The following is a 19,759-nucleotide window of genomic DNA, read 5'->3' as shown; positions in this document are numbered from 1 at the left end:
TGTAAAAAAAGCTAACAGCATCTTATGAAGAGTGAGTATTTTTGTTCCTTTGTCACTATGTGCATTCCCATTCTGTGGCGCAAGGTGCCATTTAACACCAGGCCACCTTACCCTGCTCTCCAATATGTCACCTTGCTCTTTGAAAGGCGGTTACCCCCAGCCATGGTTTGTAAAATACACTCACAGACTGCGGTTTAGTGTTTGGTGAGAATTAATCAAAAATATCTAATAGTGATAAGTGTAATGAAAATGGACTTTCTGAGTAATCTTGGAAATGTTTCACCACTTATCTGAGTAGCTTTAACCATTCAATCGAGCGTTAGAGATTTCCCCAGCATTTCAAACCCTTAACAGTCACATATTTGTAAATATATGATCCAATCAGGTGTAATTGTACAAGTTACATGACTAGAGGTGGGAATCATTGTCAGACCACTGGGGTAAAGACATTAAAATGGCATTGTATGCTTTGGTGTTGGGTCTTTTGGGGGTATCACTGTGTAGCATATTCATTATTGCTGCCATGTAATACTGTGTCCGCTCTGGAGCAGTGCTCATAAGGCAAGGTGTCCTAGTCTAACCTTAGGATAGTGAGGGCAATACTGTAAGTCACTTATTTCCCACTGTATTGTTCCTTGGTTCACCATAAGTCCACACTATTCAGAATGTAGCAAACCAGCCTTATGCAGACAGCAGCACAATTAAGTTTATGACAGTAGCACTCTAGGAATAAGATTAATCTCACTGCAGTTCTCTATATATAGCCTCTGACCTCCTAATGGTGCAGCCTGATAGTCACAGGGTTTAATAGATAGAGGTGGCACAAGTTTGGAACAAAGCTAATACTGCTTTTTAGTTGCCAACATTTTGTTTCCTGACATTTCATTTTACGCTGCATTGGTGAATGAACCCTTTTGTGCCAGCAAGGCCATAGAACAACACTGATCAGCCCAGACTAAAGGTGGCCATGCACTGTAAGATTTGTTCATTTGTTGAGGTCTCTAACAAGCATTGGGCCCATTGCAACATTGTGGGCACCCAGATGCCCCTCCGTCAGCCACCCCCATCCCACGTTCTTCCCCTGATCCCTAGGATTGTGCCAAGTGCATCCTTTCATTGCACACATGGAGCACTACAGACAGAACACACAGAAATCTCCAGCATGCCTAGACCCCAGTGCTCTGATGTGAGCAAAATTCAGGTGTTTTAGCATCCGATTAAGTGCCCCCTTTTGGCATAAAATGCATCAGGCTGCCCATGTTTGAGATGTTTTGTCTTTAAAATAAAACTCAATATGTTTCAACTGCACCATAATTTTTGTTTTCTTTGGTCCAGTTTTGTGCCAGGGTATTCTCATTTTTGAGGTAATTTGATTAGAAAGTTCAGGTGCAGCTTTGCCACAAATCGGGTCTGTTTTTATATGTTATTTGCCATAGATTGAAACATGTCTTCAGCATGTATTTAGCTAGTTCAGTGATCCCCAACCAGTGACTCAGGAGCAACATGTTGCTCCCCAACCCCTTGGATGTTGCTCCCAGTGGCCTCAAAGCAGGTGCTTATTTTTGAATTCCTGGTTAGGAGGCAAGTTTTGGTTGAATAAAAACCAAGTGTAATGCCAAACAGAGCCTTCTGTAGGCTCCCAGTCAACACAGGGGCTATCAAATATCCAATTATAGCTCTCATTGGCACCTTAAAGACCTTTTTTCCTGCATATGTTGCTCTCCAAAAGTTTTTCCATTTGAATGTGGCTCACGGGTATAAGGGTGAAGACACACAGAGCTACTAGTAGCAGCTACTTATAGTAACATAGTAACATAGTAAGTTGGGTTGAAAAAAGACATACGTCCATCAAGTTCAACCATAATGCCTATATATAACCTGCCTAACTACTAGTTGATCCAGAGGAAGGCAAAAAACCCCATCTGAAGCCTCTCTAATTTGCCACAGAGGGGAAAAAATTCCTTCCTGACTCCAAGATGGCAATCGGACCAGTCCCTGGATCAACTTGTACTAAGAGCTATCTCCCATAACCCTGTATTCCCTCACTTGCTAAGAATCCATCCAGCCCCTTCTTAAAGTTATATAATGTATCAGCCAGTACGACTGATTCGGGGAGGGAATTCCAGAACCTCACAGCTCTCACTGTAAAAAATCCTTTCCGAATGTTTAAATGGAACCTCCCTTCTTCTAAACGGAGTGGGTGCCCTCGTGTCCGTTGGAAGGACCTACTGGTAAATAAAACATTAGAAAGGTTATTATATGATCCCTTTATATATTTATACATAGTTATCATGTCACCTCTTAAGCGCCTCTTCTCCAGTGTAAACAGACCCAACTTGGCCAGTCTTTCTTCATAACTGAGACTTTCCATACCCTTTACCAGCTTAGTTGCCCTTCTCTGGACCCTCTCTAACTCAATAATGTCCCGTTTGAGCACTGGAGACCAAAACTGAACAGCATATTCTAGATGGGGCCTTACCAGCGCTCTGTAAAGGGGAAGAATAACCCCCTCCTCCCGTGAATCTATACCCCTTTTAATACAGCTCAAAACCTTGTTTGCCCTTGCAGCTGCTGCCTGGCATTGCTTGCTACAGCCAAGTTTATTATCTACAAGGACTCCAAGGTCCTTCTCCATTATGGATTTGCCTAGTGCAGTCCCATTAAGGGTATACGGGGCTTGCATATTTTTAGATCCCAGGTGCATGACCTTACATTTATCCACATTAAATCTCATCTGCCACTTAGCTGCCCAGATTGCCAGTTGGTCAAGATCCTGCTGCAGGGATGTCACATCCTGGATAGAATTGACTGGTCTGCAGAGTTTTGTGTCATCTGCAAACACTGATACATTACTCATAATACCCTCCCCTAAGTCATTTATGAACAAATTAAACAAAAGTGGACCCAGTACAGAACCCTGAGGGACCCCACTGAGGACCTTATTCCACGTAGAGAATGTACCATTAACAACCACCCTCTGTACCCGATCCTGTAGCCAGTTTTCACTAAGACCAATAGACCTTAGTTTAGAAAGCAGTCGTTTGTGGGGAACGGTATCAAATGCTTTGGCAAAATCTAAATAGATTATATCTACTGCATCCCCACTGTCCAGCTTCTTACTTACCTCATCATAAAAAGCAATTAAATTGGTCTGACATGACCTGTCCTTCATAAAGCCATGCTGATTACTGCTCATAATGCCATTCTCCACTACATAATTTTGAATGTGATCCCTTAACAAGCCTTCAAATAACTTGCCCACCACGGATGTCAAACTTACAGGCCTATAATTGCCAGGCTGAGATCTTACTCCCTTTTTAAATATGGGAATGACATTCGCCTTCTTCCAATCCCTAGGTACCATACCTGATGAAAGAGAGTCTGAGAATATCAGAAACAAGGGCCACTGCAATTCTGCCCCTAGCTCTCTCAGTACCCGAGGGTGTATTCCATCTGGCCCAGGTGCCTTGTTTACATTTATCGTGTGTAACCCTTTAAGCACCATATCCTGTGCCAACCACTGTGTAGTTGGAGCTGAGGCAACAGTGCAGCTATTGGGTGGGACTTGGCCCACTGGCTCCTCTACTGTATACACAGAAGAAAAGAACTGGTTAAGCACATCTGCCTTTTCTGTATCCGCTGTAACCATATTGTTACTATAACTTAATGGGGCCACACCCTCAACCTGCATCTTTTTACTATTAATATACTTAAAAAACTTTTTGGGGTTAGTCTTGGCCTCGGCCGCAATGCGCTCCTCATTTTCTATCTTTGCCTTCCGGATTGCTGTTTTACAACACTTGTTATAGTGTTTATAATCATTAAACGCAGCTACTGTCCCCTCTGACTTATATTTCTTAAAAGCTTTCCTTTTTCTCCCTATTAACTTCTTTACCTCAGAGTTAAGCCACATAGGGTGATTCTTAACACTTCTACTTTTTCTTATTAATGGAATAAATTGAGAACAGTAATGATTTAATATCATTTTAAATGACAACCATTTCTGCTCTGTGTTTTTATCAGAAAACATAATGCCCCAATCTATGCCCTGAAGCGCTGCCCTTAAGGAGCTAAAATTTGCCTTCCTAAAATTCAGTGTCTTTGTTGCCCCCGTGTAAATTTGTTTCCTGCACCAAACATTAAATGAAATAACATTATGGTCACTATTACCCAGGGGTTCAACCACTTGCACATTTGCTATACGTTCTGGGTCATTAGAGATCACTAGATCTAGTATAGCATGGTTCCTGGTTGGCTCCTCAACAACCTGTGACATAAAGTTGTCATGCAGCAAGTTTATAAACTTGTTCCCATTTACTGTCCTGGCAGTACTATTGCCCCAGTCAATATCAGGGTAATTAAAATCCCCCATTATTATCACTTGCAGCCTTTTCTATTTGCAACAGGAGCTGGGCCTCCTCCTCTTCGCTTACATTAGGGGGTCTATAGCATACCCCTACAATTAGCTTGGTAGATTCTTTACTATCTGTGAGAAGCTCAACCCATAAGGATTCAGCTCCCTCTGTTAACCCCATCACTTCCTCCCTAATATTTGCTTTTAATTCCTGCTTAATGAACAGACACACTCCTCCTCCTTTTCTATTGCCCCTGTCCCTCCGAAACAATGTATACCCCCCAATATTAACTGCCCAGTCATGAGACTCATTCAACCAAGTTTCAGCAACACCAATCACATCATATTTCCGCTCCAACGCCAGTACCTCCAGCTCTCCCATTTTACCAGTCAGACTCCAGTCAGACTTTATGGTGGCTACTAAAACAGACAATACTGATCATTTACTGATAATTGTCTCTACATATGTTTTAGCAGAGTCAATTTTCAGTATTGTCTAGGGCAGGGTATTTTCTGGCATTTAGTAGCAGTGAAAAAGTAGCTGCTACTTGTAGCTCCATGTGTCTTCTCCCAAAAAGATTGGGGATCCCTGAGCTAGTTCAATGCTGACGGATATCAGCTATCTCTTACTGATTGCAACCTTCTCAGGGCACCACAGAGGTAGGATGACTTCACTGAATGCCATTACTGCTCCTTTAACAAGCTATAAATCAACAGAGAATTCGCTAATGCCTAAAACTCTTTGCAGCTCCGGGATGGGGTTGCTACAGATTCGGCTTAGTTAACCCGGTTTATGCTGACAAAATGCTTTCAGAGCATAGATTTTATGTTCTTAATATATTCTTATTCCCTGTAAAACAAAGGTATACAACCTATGACTCTCCAGCCAGTTCTAAAATACAAATCTCAGTATCTTACAACAGCTTCTGGGTATTATGGGATGTATGTAATTCAGCACTTCCAGAGGGCCAGACATTGCACAGCCCTTGCTGTAAATGATTGACAGAGGCAGAATGGAACTTTATCTCACTGATGTGCCAATGTGAGCACTCATAATTCATATATGTGTATTAATGAAAGAGGCAGAATTTAAATGACTGACAGTAGCCCTGATTCCTAACATCCTATGCACTGTGTGTGATGTGGTAAGTGTGCTGGGTTCCCTAGTCATATTCTACCCCATCTTGCAAAGGGGGCTGGGGTGGACCCCACAGTGTATGTAAATTGGTGCAGGTACAGTAAAAATAATAAGCTTTGACTTATTACTCACCGACATAAAATGAAATACCATTACAGTTATGGCTTTGGCCCAAACAGTTCAGTTTTTCTTAGGGCTGTTTGGCTCTCAAGTGTCTGTTCGGGTTTAAGCCTTTTGACACCCAAACAATAATCTGGCCAGTAAATAAAACATTTTAATATTAAGATACTCACCATGGCTTATTTAGCATCAACTGCAGTTAATCAGTATTGTAGAGATTTCTAGATAACTGGATTCTGTATATGAGATCCCATACCTTTAGTTAAAGGATTTGGTTTACTAATCAGGCAGAATACAGATAGAGCTAAGTTTGACACCCACCTGGTTTTGAACCAGACATCTCAGCACACAATAACCCCACCCTGGCGTCATAATCCTGTTTGACACCATCATTCCCACCCCCAGGTGCAGATTGGGTCTGGGTCGGTGGAGCCCACAAGGGCAAGGGCCCAACAGATTTTTTCCCAGTTTCCTGCCAGCCCAGTGCAACCCTGTGGGCTTGAAGAATGACATAGAGCAGGGATCCCCAACCTTTTATACCTGTGAGCCACTTTTAAATGGAAAAAGTTTTAGAGAGCAACACAAGCATGAAAAAGGTTCCTGAAGGTGCCAATGAGGGCTATAATTGGCTATTTGATAGCCCCTATGTTGACCGGAAGCCTATAGAAGGCTCTGTTTGGCAATTACCCTGGCTTTTTATGCAACCAAAATGTTCCTTCTAACTAGAAATTCAAAAATAAGCACCTGCTTTGAGGCCACTGGGAGCAACATCCAAAGGGTCGGGGAGAAACATGTTGCTCACGAGCCACTGGTTGGGGAAAAGCCTGGCCTATAAGCCCCTGTGTCACATCTCCAGTTTAATTTGTTATTTTCAGTTCAATTGTGCTTCACTCCCTCTGCTGACCAGTCACTATACCTGTGAAGCTTGACCATTTGACCCTTTGCAGCCACATTATTCCGGACCCCGGACTCTCTCTCTCTTGTAGTGGCATTACTGGTAAACGTATGTATTAAAGGTGGCCATACACGTTCACATTTTAGTCTTCTTCCTACAAACATTCAGACTGAAATTGTAAAGCCCTTAAAATACAAATCGAAGGATGTTCTGAACATGATATAGTTGGCAACCAAAGTGACTCCCACTGTAGGTCCCCCAAGGATATTGTCAGATACACAATACATGCGCAGATTTTATCGTAATCCGACCAAAATTTTCTAATCTGGCTGATCCACTAAATGACTGATTGCCATGATCAGGGCAATAGTCCTGTGCCCACAATAGGTTTTGTATGATTTTATCAGAGCGTGTATGGGCAGTTTACTCAATCTCAGCGGCTGCCAGCAATTCAGGCACATTGCTACATGCACAGTTTTGTGCCAGCAGATAACCATGTTTCTATTCTATTTTATATATCTATTCAACACATTTTTTTATTTGGGTTTTTTTGACACTGTCACTTACAATCAGAAATTGTTCCCTGTGAGATTTATTAAGTGCAATTAAGTGCATGAGAAAGAGTAAAAAATGAGTGAATCCTATCTTGCTTTGCTGAAAAATTTGTGAAAATGCTGAAAAATTAGCAAAATGCAAACATCAATGGGCGCCAATTTTTTCTTAGGTGTGCCAAGAAAATGCATGCAACATTTTTCTCACTCCAAATACATTACAGCCAATGGGAATTGTTTCTTACTCCTTACAGCAGGGGACCCCAACCTTTCTTACTCGTGAGCCACAGTCAAAAGTAAAAAGACTTGGGGAGCAACACAAGCACCATAAAAGTTCATGGAGGTGCCAAATAAGGGCTGTGATTGGCTATTAGGGGCCTCTATGCACACTATCAGCTTACAGGGGCTTTATTTGGTAGGAAATCTTGTTTTTATTCAACCAAAACTTTCCCCCAAGTCAGGAATTCAAAAATAACTACCTGGTTTGGGGGCACTGAGAGCAACATCCAAGGGGTTGGGGAGCATTAGGTGACATTTTTTCTTCTTACACGGACAACTTTTTCTCTTACTACAAATACATTAAAGTCAGTGGGCGATTTTTCTAGGCAAATTTTGTCGCTGCAAATTTAGCTGCAAATCCATGCCATAGCAACTAGTAACTTTGTCATTTGCAAATGTTAAATAAGCTGAAAAAGAAGTAGTCTATAAAAATCGGTGACTTGCAAAGCCACATATGAAGTCTCCTATTTCATTCTGTGTGGCTGAATGTTTCCCAAGACTCTGTATTTTTGATTTACAATAAAGCATCTATCCACCTTATCACTAAGTCTTGTTATAAGATTAGGAACGTGAAACGTGAATAGATGCGTCCATAAAAAAAAAAAGTCACATGGTAGAAGTGATGGCCATAGACTTTAGTAAATTCCCATAGACTTTAATGCATGTGGAGTGAGAAAAACCTTGATGCTGCAGTTCAGCAGCCCCCCATATGCCACTTCAGTTGATTCCCACAGTTCTGTCCGTTTCTATTCAAGGTGACGTTCCACTCTAACGATGCGCGTTGAGGAGTGAATTTTACAGCGACCAAACGAAAGCGAAGCGGCAATAAAAATACAAAACATTTATCAGTTCACAGAACCCCGATTCTTTATTTATCACAGCTTGCTCACAATGACATACAGGAAATAGCACTAATGAAGAGTAGAATATGCAGGCAGAAACTTCCATAGGTTAGGAACAACTTCAAAACTGGAACTAAGTTTACGTCTTGGTGACTTTGATAAGGAATTCCGTACTTGGCACGTGCACCCTGTCTAATAATCCCTGTAGATTTACTGATTTGGATTTTTTTTTTTGCTGAAGAAGAGTTAAAGACTTTTGCTCGGACGTGGATGTCGAACCTTTCATGACTCAACCGTTCTCTTGCAAACTCTATTATTAAGCCTACACACAATCTCTATAGCACATTAACAGGAAACTCAATGTTGTTTCCAGAGTTATTAAGAGGTAAAATGGTTTTAGTAGCCATTGATGCAAATCTAAAGCCACTATGTTTGTAAGACAGATTCTGCATTCGGTATCCAGTGTAATAATAATAATAACAACATATTAACCCACACTTGGAAAGCTCTAGAGCCAGGATAGACAGCTGCCTAGAGTTCCATAGCTTGGCTATACCTGCTTCAGAGTCCCGACAAACTAGGACAAATCAGTTTTTGTGACACTAGATTATTTTTTTTTTTTCTGCGGACACCAACGAGTAACTGCAGTAATTCAGATATAAAGATGTGTTTAACAAAGTGTGAAGCTTACAAAATAGTTATTATGGCGAGTTAATGGCTGGCATCCCTCCTATTCATTCCATCTGGCTTTGTATGTTCTGAATGCAAAAAAAAAGGAGGCGGCAGGGAATGAGATTAGACATGGGCATCTTGGAAAGATTCGGCAAATTCATCGAAGAGTTAATAGACAACACCAAAAGCCTGTTACAGGACATGTAAGATTATGAAATAACTTGCATAATGCAATACTTGTATTTTTTAACAAAAATGTAAATATTTACAAAAAAAGACCCAAATTTTTTTTGTTAAACATCAAGCAAATCATTCTGCAAAGAGACCGCAATTTTTTATTTTTGTTTTTTTTTTAATTTTTTGAGTTCTTGTACTTTTTTTTGTTTCTTTTTTTGTTTTTTTGATGTCATACATTGTTTTCCATACTGATATCGCATGATCCGTAATTATATAGGCAAGGAAGTTACTAATGATGGTATGTTTTTTCAGCCGGAAAGTTCTAGTTGTTCCTTGTTTCTGCGCACTTCGACGGCATGCCTCTCCTGGGGGGGAGAAAGAAATCAGTGTATTAAGAAAACCTATACCTCTCTTACATGGTCAAAGACCGTGCCACTTAGATTGTAAGCTCTGTGGGACAAGGACCTCCTTCCTACTGTGTTTCATACCACATGACACTTCATCTGTGTATTTATACTTATTCACTGTATTTGTTATACTGTGTGTGTACTGTTGTATATTGTAAGATTGTATCGCTTTATAAATAAAATTATACATATATACATTAAATGCTTGCTTGTACTTATAATGAACTGTAGAGATGTGTGAGTTGACAAAAAGTTGACCCGCACCCAACCCTAACCTGCCGACTTGTTATCTGCACCCAACCCTAACCTGCCAAGTCTCTGTATTTAAAGACCTGCACCCACCCCTCTCTGATGTCACAAAAGAGGCGGAACATGTGGGTGCCAATCTATAAATCAGAAGGCGGAAGCGTGGCATTGTAAGGTCGCAGGGCAGGGAGGGCACATGGGAAATTCAGCCCAATCCCGCCCGTGACCCACAGAAGTTGTGCGGATGTCGGCCAAACCTGTCCGACCAGTGGGTTAACTTGTGGGTTGTGCAGGTTTTGGGCCGGAACATCACTAATTAACTGCACTAGGCTAATTTTATTATCCATTCATTTTCCTGCTATTTTTAGGGCTTGGCTTAGTACACACAAACTATGGTTTTTGTTCAGTTGGCTGCATCAAAAAGAGATTTTTCCTTGCAGGTGATTGGCCAAATGTGGACAATGTGAATGTTTGACCATGGGTCTCTGATCAGATCACACAAGGACAGGGTTACCCAGAGTACCCCAGAGGGTACTGGAAGCCCTGTGCACCAGTCCGACCCTGCACACTGAAGGGGCCTACAGTATGAAGTGTGGCCATTTACGGACCATGTACAGAGGACTATACATAGAATGATGGTTACACTGAGAACAACCAGTTAGCAGTAATGTTTTAAGTCTACAAATTACTCCAACCACATATTTCTCTGACTGATAGTAAAGGTGCCCTTTTTTGTGTGTGTAGACAAATAGTATTCTTCACAAAACTTCAAAAAGCCAGATGCGGCCAAAGGATTTTTATGGCTCCCAGTCTTCACAGAGGCTCCACAGACCTCACTCTGTGTCATGTTAATGCCTCCAATGCCTTCCAACATGCTATATGAGGAATAATTGGCCCACTACATGTAATATGTTGGATATGTTGCTGATATAAAGAATAACAGAAGTGTAATTTTTAGCTTTTTAAAGGGTTATGACAGTATTATTGCCTTGAGTTTGCCACCTGTCCAGTTTTAACCCGGTTTTCGGAAGGGCTGTCCGGTCCCAAAACTGACTGCCCAGCTTCCCCAATCTCTAAGATTCATTGCCAATTGGCAGCAATTGCCATGTCATAGCCCCTCCCCCATGATGTCACAGTCCCACCCATGTGACATCACGCCCCACCCAGAGATAACTGCTGCTAAAGGTGGCAATCCTTATATTATGCATACATTTGCAGGTTTGTGGCTAAGTACCTAGGCAGAATAGGGTATATGTATGCGATGGGGTATCTGGTACCCCACAAAAATGACAGCCTTCATCTAGAAATCTTCTTACCTTCTCCTTGAGACGTTCCATGAGGGTAGCTAAGTAGTATTCACGGTTTTCTTTTATCTGTTCCATTTTTAGTATAAGTTTCTCCTCTGCCAGCCTGCTGAAGTTGTTATTCTCTTCCAGGGCCTTCTGGAGCACTTCTCTCTCGTGCTCCCGCTTGTCTGCAAGTTGCTTCAGGACTTGGGCTTCCTGAGACTGGTAAATAGCAATCAAACATGCAGCAGATAAGCAGAGGTTGTGTGAATCACCGGAGATGCATTTACCCCTAGGCCTAAAGTCAAGACCTTAGGGCTCTGGCACACGGGGAGATTAGTCGCCCGAGGCAACTTCTGTGATTTCACTGAAATCGCACCGCCGCGTATGCCATCCCACCAGCGATTTACAATTTCGCCGGTGGGATGGCATTTCGGGGAGATTAGTCGCCCGCGAACAGGGAGATTTGTTGCGGGTGACTAATCTCCCTGTAAAACAGTGGATCTCCCACCCTTTCAAACTTACATATACATAACGCCCTTTATCTCCAGGCCACTGTAGCTTTATAACCTCTTGCCATCTCAGAACAGTGCAAACTAAGGCAGCTGTGTGTGTGCATGTGTGTGTGTATGTGGGGGGGGGGCAATATATAGATGGAGCATCTTAAAGTTTGGCCACAAAGAAAAGACCTGCCAGAAACCAGTTTTTTAGGCACAAACCCTGCTACAGTTATGGTGTCCCTTAACATAAAACTTTTTAAAAGTAAACATAATTTTAAAAAATTTCCAATATACATCAATTAAAAAATAATTGATGTATATTGGACCAAACAGTGCAATGCATTGTGGGTTATGTAGTTCCTGCATGTTGTCTGTAAGCTCTGGAGAAGTTGTTACAATTTGTAACATCAGTGTTTTAGTCCCTCCTCCCCTGCTACGTTTTCAGATAATACAGGAAGAGAAGAACCATTTTGCAGCTGAGTTTCAGCATATAAAAGGCAAAATTCTTTTAGTTGCCCATGAGCCACCAATACCCAGAATCCACTTCAAAAACTCATCTTCTAATGATGAAGCCCAAGTTACAGTGTTAGGATACAGGGAAAATGACTTCCATTCATATTTCATAGACAGTAATATATAACAGCATAGGGCTTATTCACTAATACAGGTGCTGAATTACACTAGTGATGTAACCAATAGCAACTGATCCATATTAGAGTAGAGTATGATAAAAATGAAGACACTGATCAGACTGGTTGCTATGAGTAACTGCACTTGTGAAACTCAGCAGCAATGTTAGTAAACAAAATTACAAGCACCTTTCTAGCATTAAAAAGCCTGGGCTGATCTCCGATGCCTATTTGGGGGGAATATGCAGACTGTAACCCTATAATAATAAATGTTATATATCTTCAGTTTGAAAGGAGCCAGACAAAAGGGCCAAATCAGCTGATCACCTTTGTGCATGTTGACAACATACCTTTCGTCTGTCCTCTGCTGCTTCCAGCTTGGCCTGAATCTCTTCTAGAGAAACGTCCTTCTTCTTGGGAGAGGCCAGGGTTCGGGGCGCTTCAGAGACTGGAGATGGCGGCTTCAATATCAGTTCGAAAGCCTGGCCAGACGCGCGCTTGTTAATCTGCTTGACTTCCATGTCTGTAAGATACCCGTATAATATATGCTGAATAAAAGAGAGGCATTTACTGTACCCAGCGTGTGGCGAAATTTGTTTTCCCCTGACCATTTAACCCTTTGCGAATACAAATTAGCATATGATAATTAGGATTTGGTTCGGCGGGACTGCAGATTTGGGCGAAACCGAATCCCAAACCGAATCCGGGATTCAGCGCATCCCTAACCAGTACAGAGTAGGCAATCGGAGACCCTCTAGATGTTATAGAGCTACAATTCCAAAGGCCAGTTGCACCTCACTGGTACTGAGACTTTCTTATTTAAATAGGATTTTTTTTAAAACTGCAAAAACTATGATGAAATCTATGTAGCAATACAGCCACATTAAAATGCAAATTGAATAAAACCAAAAAATGAAACAACTTTATGCCTTTAAATGGTTATTTCAGCAGGCAACATGTCATATCATTTTTGCTCACACCTCCAGTGATATTTTAGCTCAGTAGAGCATATAACCAGCAACATGGGGCTACCACCTGTCACCTTTTATACATTTCCTTTGTATCTGTTGGAAATGCCAATGTATTTTCCTTTATGGTTTAGCCTGTAGTTATCATCATGCTGGGCCAAATCAGGATGATCCAATCTTTCAGCCCCTGATCATTTGGCCATGGATTGGACAATAATGGGAGCCTATGGAGACCTGTCGGCATTAATGTGCTGATGCATTTCTCACTCGATGGGATTTTCAATCCTGCCTGATAGAAATGCCTTGTTTTTATATAAAAATATAAAGAATTTACAGGAGCACCCTGTCTGAATGATATAAGATGCTTTGATATAAAATAAAGACAGACATTTATCATTGAATGCTTTTACAATATATTGTGCAGAACACATGGTATTGTAATATTGACCCCAGCAGGTGATTGTCCTGTCTCCTATCGCTGCATGTCTGTAGGCACCACAGGACTGGCTCTATGCCGTGCCACATACATACAAATGTAACTACGCCAGCAGGGTGAAAGTGAACAAGCTCCAGGTTAAAGCAGGATATCAACTCTGCAAACAGACACTACTAATTGTGTAAAGGCAGTTATTTACATAGCAAACAATATCACCAACGTTAGGCGATCTGGATGATATGGAAGAATCAGAGCCCTTTGGAAACTCATCCTGCTAATATGAGAGTTTCCCAAATGCCCCGAATCCCATCTTTATTTATTAAAGCCCTGTAGCAGTTTTTTCCCCCAGAATATCTGATCATGAAGGAACTTGCTTATAGTGTAGTAATCTGATACTGGTTCATTGTGCATTTGCTGAAAAAATTGAAATCAGGCCTTAAGATGTTACTGTGGTAGTGTCAGAACCTAATGGGCCACTTTGCTATATGTCTTAAAGGAGAAGGAAAGGCTAATAAAGAGTTAATCTCAAGCTGCAGGCATACCTTCAGTTCTCTCAATAGTGCCCTTAAGTCTCCCCATATTTCTCCTGTTCAGATGATCAGAAGCCAAACAGGAAGAAAAAACGCTGAGCTGTGTAAAGAAAGTTCCCATAATGCCTCGCTCCTGCACCAAGACCAAGACCAGTGTACATGCTCAGTTAGGAAGACTATGAGGAAGCTTCCTGCTGATTGGCTCAGATCACACATTCCTAAGGGGGGGGTGGGAGTTCTTAGCATTCTTGAGGGAGGGGGGAGCAGGAGAGAGGAGAGAGCTGCGTGTCTCTGGCACAGGAAAACAAAGAGACAACAAATCCTGTTTCTTTTGACAGAGGGCTCAGTGCAGTGTTTCTGCTTATGGCTCTATTTACATAGACGTTTCTGATAAAGTTTACTTAGTTTTTACCTTTCCCCTACATTGCCTAGCTCTATTACAGGTATTTGACCTGTTATCCAGAAACCCGTTATCTAGAACTTAGACTCCATTATAATTAAATATTTCTAATTTTTAAATATTATTTCCTTTTTCTTTATATTAAAAAAAAACAGTACCTTGTACATGATCCCAACTAAAGGTGGTAGCTTATCTGCCCTTGTATAGGGCCCTACCCAACTAATATCTAGCCGAAAATTGAACAGGTGTTGATCGGGCAGGTGTGATTTTTTAGTCAGATCGGGGGGCTGTATTGGCTTATTGATGCAGTCCTTGCTCCGACTAACTATCCCCTACATTGTAATGTGATTGATAGGACCCATTGGCACAATATCACGCAACCAAGGTGGGCATATTGGGAGAAAGATTTGCTTGTTTAGCAACCTTGCCTTATGATATAATTAATCCTTATTGGAGGTTAAATATTCCTATTGGGTTTATTTAATATTGAAATTTTTTTTAGTAGACTTAATACATGGTAATCTAAATTAATCAGGGGATTGCCTGAGGCCTTACACAGAGCCAGAAAAGCTAGCCCTAATTAAAAAAAGCCAAGGAAAATGTAAAGCTGGCCAATACATGAGTTAAGTAATAAACAGAGTGATGCATAAGTTACACATTCTGACATTCTGTGCTTTTATTGATCTATAGTTTGGCTAACAGCCTTAATTAAACTACCAGAACTGCATAGCTGATTGTAGCTGGGGTTCTAGGTACCGCCTGTAATTGCCCAGATCACTGATCCTTTTGGTAGCTTTACCAAAAAAATTTGCTAATTTGAAAACAACTGTTTACTTTACACCGAAGGGCTAAGAAATTAATTCGATTAAGACAGATACTGAGTAACTATATAAAATACCTATATAATAGTCATTATTTTACATTAGGTAGATATTAAGCCTGTGCTTCTTTTTTATGCAATAGTTATAGCCAAGTAATATGTGCAGCTGAGCTGTATCCTGATTGGATGTGGGCAGGCATTGTCCCTGTGGAAGCTGCAGTAAATGGATGGTCTGGTCTCCTTATTAAACTCCTGCTCCTTGAATCAGAGCACCGAGTGATTACTTTCTGGAGAAGGCGAGGTTTTCGCTTCAGGCTTTTCATTAGAAGATGGAATTTAAATTAGACAATTTTAATAATTTAATACAAACCCAGACCGGCAGACCTCTAAGTAAGAGGAAGAATACTTCAAATACATCTGTTTGGGCTTCGGCGAATGTACAAATGGAATAATAAATATCCTGAGACCAATGGGAGCTTTAGTTCACTGCAGCTTCAGGTATCTAAAATCCTTACATAGCTTTGATATCTGCCTGTTTAAAAGGACTAAAGGGTCTACACACATGACCCAGTTGCCAATAAGCAGCAAAATGTAGGATGTGATGGGAAAGTGCCCTCATCCAACTTCTCAATAATTTAATGACTTCCGCCCCCTGCTCTCCTTATCTTCATTTTATAAGCACAGCTTCTGTGGCTGAAGTCTGGTCTATGTGATGTCACATTGAATTGGGTAAAACCTGCATCACACAACTGTACGAACCAAGGAACATAATATGGAAATGCACGAATAGAGGTTACTTACCATCATATGTATATGCGCTGATATTGCGGGGCTCAGGGTAAAAACAAGAACAGATCAGAGACAGCATGGACAGCTCCTTCATCTTTTCCTTGTAGGCTAAAAAAAGACAAAGATAATGAGCAATGCCCTCATAATGCACAGTTGGTTTAAGGGCCAATAAATGTGCATATTCATTATATTGACTCACACATACAAAATAACATATAAAAGTAGAAGAATATTGAATAACAAGCAGCAATTGGTATGTAATTTGTAATGGCGGTGTGTGTGAGTATTTCCCAATAACACAAGCAGAGAACTACAATCAAGGCATGTTGTCATACAATGGGGGTGACAGATGGGACACAGAAGGTGATAACACTTATTTTGTTAGTCTATAATATTTTATTTCCCTCACAGACTGTTACCATGACATTATCCAAGATCTAGCAAAAATGTACAGAGAAACACAAAATATTGTGTTGAAATGTTGGCAAGAAATCATCCACATTTTTTTTTTCAAAAGCACTTTTATCCAATATAGTATAAAAGAGTTTAAAAAATGTATAGCTTGGGCCTCGCGATGCGCCCATGAGTCTTAAGGAGTTATTTAATAATTGGTAAATGGTGGCCCCAGTGGTGTCACTCATAGCAGTTTGTAGTGGTGTAGAGGGGTGAGAATAAGAAATCATCCAGTTATGGTTTACTGGACAAGGAACAATTTTTGCCCACATACCTGCATATTGCCCTGTATCTAAATATTAAGTATTTATAAGCATATTGTTGCTTTTTCCTAGAGCAGTGTTCAGCAAAATCTTATATGTTCATATAGCATGTTTGAAGATTGTGTTATATTAAAGTTTTGAATTCATACAACATGTTTGTTGAGCCCCCTAGCAACTGGGGGACATTCCTTGAAATGCCACATTGGACACATTGGCCTCAAGTTGGACAGCCCTGGCTGCATTGCAAGTTAATCGCCAACAGAAAGTTTTCCATTGGAGACATTAGAATTCTATATGAATATATAGCGGTTGGTTTATTTATGGGAAGATTAGGTCTCCCTAAATATTCCTTCATTTCTATCTTGGTTATGTGCTTGGAGAAACAACAGTTTCCCTGTAATCTCTTCCCATGAAACCGAACACCAGATTCCCAGCCTCTGTGCACATAAATTAACTGTTAAGCTAAGTGTGAAAAAGACTGTATGTGCAAATGCTAAAATAACACTAGACATGAAAAAGTGTGATTCTGGCTTTCCTGTGGGGATTTCCATGTCTAAACAGCAGAACTTCTCAGTCCCTTAAGGATCTCCTTTCTATGCAGCAGCAGCCCAGCCAGTAGAAGGGTTATTCTGATGGCATCATTTGTGCTGATAATATTCAACTCACTGGGGTCACTTATCAACACTGTGCAAATTTGCCCATGGGCAGTAACCCATGGCAACCAACCAAATTGTTCTATTTATTGTTCTTCCTGCAGCTGATTGGTTTCTATGGGTTACTGCCCATAGGCAAATTTCCCAGTGTTGATAAATGAATGCCACAGTACTGAATGTAAGAATACACTTGTTGTTTTACACCTTTTGTTTTGGGCTTCTTTACCACCCTTTGGCCACCTTGGATCTGTGCCCCCAAAAATGCCCCCAGTAGCTCCCCATCTTCTTGTTTTGCTCACAGTTGCCGGAGCATAGGGCCTACTTACAATATACTGTGTACAGTATATGTATTATATAAAATTATAAATGCAAAGCTAATTAGTAATTAATTCAGAAGCACATTAGATAGAAGCACAGAAACCAGTGCAATTATAAGCTGTAGGCAATGTTGAAGACATGGATAATTACTGTTATAGTGCTGCTAAGACTTTCTGCTGGTGCAGTATGTTTAAACCATTTCTAGTCTTTTTTATTTTTATTTCCTATCCTTCCTTAAAATCCTGGTTTGTCTTATTGTCCAGTAAAATGTAGATACAGAGTAATAATAACTTGCAATGGTAAGAAAGGCTGGTAGCCCAAAGTGATTGAATTATTTGGAAAGATTGTATCACCATATTCATATTTTATTAATCTGCAAACGGAGTTGAATTGACTGTAATTAGCAGTGATTGGGCACATCATTTATATGAAAACTCCATATACAGATTGTTGGCAGGATTTAGATTAAATGCAGGTTTTGTGATATTCATCTGTTATTATAATTATAGAACTATTGCTACAATATATGCTAAAATCTAATAGTCAAACAGAAAGGTCACATTCATAATTTAGGAGAAGAATCGATGTATTATTTAAGAGTATAGCAAATCATTTTAGTCTCTTCCTGAAATTGTTCATTTCTATTTATATTCATCTCATTTATATTTTAAAGAAAGTGTTTGCAATTTAGATTCTGTCCTTTTTCTGGTGCCTTTATTTAAAGTGTCACCATTGAAAACATATTGCCTAGGTATTATTAACAATATTGTTGCAATACCAGATATTACAGAGTATTGGGAGTCATGTATAATATAAAGTCAGGAAAGTTCCTGAGGGCTGGTAAGTGAAAGGGGTACATATGCCACCCACCTATTTGTTTAATCTATCTAGCATTGTTATACTATAATAACTACAACTTTATGTAAAGAATACAAATAATGAGCATGAAAAATGGAAAGTAAAACAGTTAGAAAAATGCCATGCCCAGCATATAATCATTTCCATTTGCAGGAGGCAATACATTTATGGGGCCTATTATCCAGAATGATCGGGACCTGGGGTTTTCCAGTCCATACCATACCTTTAAGTCTACTAAAAAATAATTGAAACATTAATTAAACCCAGTAGGATTGTTTTGCTTCCAATAAGGATGAATTATATCTTAGTTGGGATCAAGTACAAGGTACTGTTTTATTATTACAAAGAAAAAGGAAATCTTTAAATCTTTAAAAATTGAAATTATTTGATTAAAATGGACCTTTCTGTAATTTGGAGCTGTCTGGATAATGGGTTTCCAGATAATGGACCCCATACCTTCCACCATTATAGGGTGTAATACAACTTTAATTAAATTTTTTTTGGCATCTTTTCAATTGGTCTAATTCTTTTAAGTATTGGGGGTCACTGACATTGACAACCCAAAAATGATTGTTCTGTGAGGCTACATTTTTATTGTTATTTCCATTGCTTATCTGTTCAGGCCTTCTGCTACTCATCTTCACATCAAACTGCCTGGTTGCTAAGGTAACTTGGACAACAGGAAATAGCTGCCAAAAAGTTTAAACTCAAAACCTACTGATTTAAAGGTTAAAATTACCCCCCCCCAAAAAATAAAAATTCCAGTTGCAAATTGCCTTGGGTCCCCTGATGTTTTCGGACTACAACTACGAAAAGAGTTGGCTGGCACAACGTGTATGATGCAAGCAGGGCTTAGCGTAGCAACGTTTCGGGGGTGTACCCCATCCAAAGCAGTGCAATGCACTTTACACTGAATTTTTGCCCCTATGGAATTCTGGGTTTCTGCACCTATTATGTAAATGAATATGTTAATGAATCTTGTAAATAATATGTTAATTAATCTTGTGACTCTATAAGTACCTGCATTGCACTGGTTTGTATGCCTGACAAAGGGGTACGGCCCCTGAAACGTTGCTACACTTTCAATAAACATGCAGGGACTAAGCCCCACTTGCATTATACTTGTTGTGCACGCCAACTCTGTTTGTATTCTGGTGAGGGACAGGGTATTCTGG

At 40.2% G+C, this 19,759-nt stretch overlaps 1 protein-coding gene across 2 annotated transcripts in view; it reads right to left on the bottom strand.

Moving 5' to 3' along the window:
* Positions 1–8,178: 8,178 nt before the first annotated feature.
* The window catches only part of stmn2 (stathmin 2), a 131,013-nt gene continuing 119,432 nt past the window's right edge, over positions 8,179–19,759 (bottom strand). The window contains exons 2-5 of one of the 2 annotated variants that reach the window (XM_031903317.1): positions 16,052–16,147; positions 12,447–12,619; positions 10,998–11,189; positions 8,179–9,393 (exon numbers count right to left, since the gene is read on the bottom strand). In XM_031903317.1, the coding sequence (XP_031759177.1) occupies positions 9,337–9,393; positions 10,998–11,189; positions 12,447–12,619; positions 16,052–16,147 (518 nt within the window). In that variant the 3' untranslated portion in view covers positions 8,179–9,336. The remainder of the gene's footprint in view (positions 9,394–10,997; positions 11,190–12,446; positions 12,620–16,051; positions 16,148–19,759) is intronic. The other variant, NM_001005133.2, reaches the window with a different exon arrangement.

Source organism: Xenopus tropicalis, chromosome 6, assembly GCF_000004195.4.
Source record: "Xenopus tropicalis strain Nigerian chromosome 6, UCB_Xtro_10.0, whole genome shotgun sequence".
NCBI lineage: Eukaryota > Metazoa > Chordata > Amphibia > Anura > Pipidae > Xenopus > Xenopus tropicalis.
This window is presented reverse-complemented; position numbering and strand designations above follow the sequence as displayed.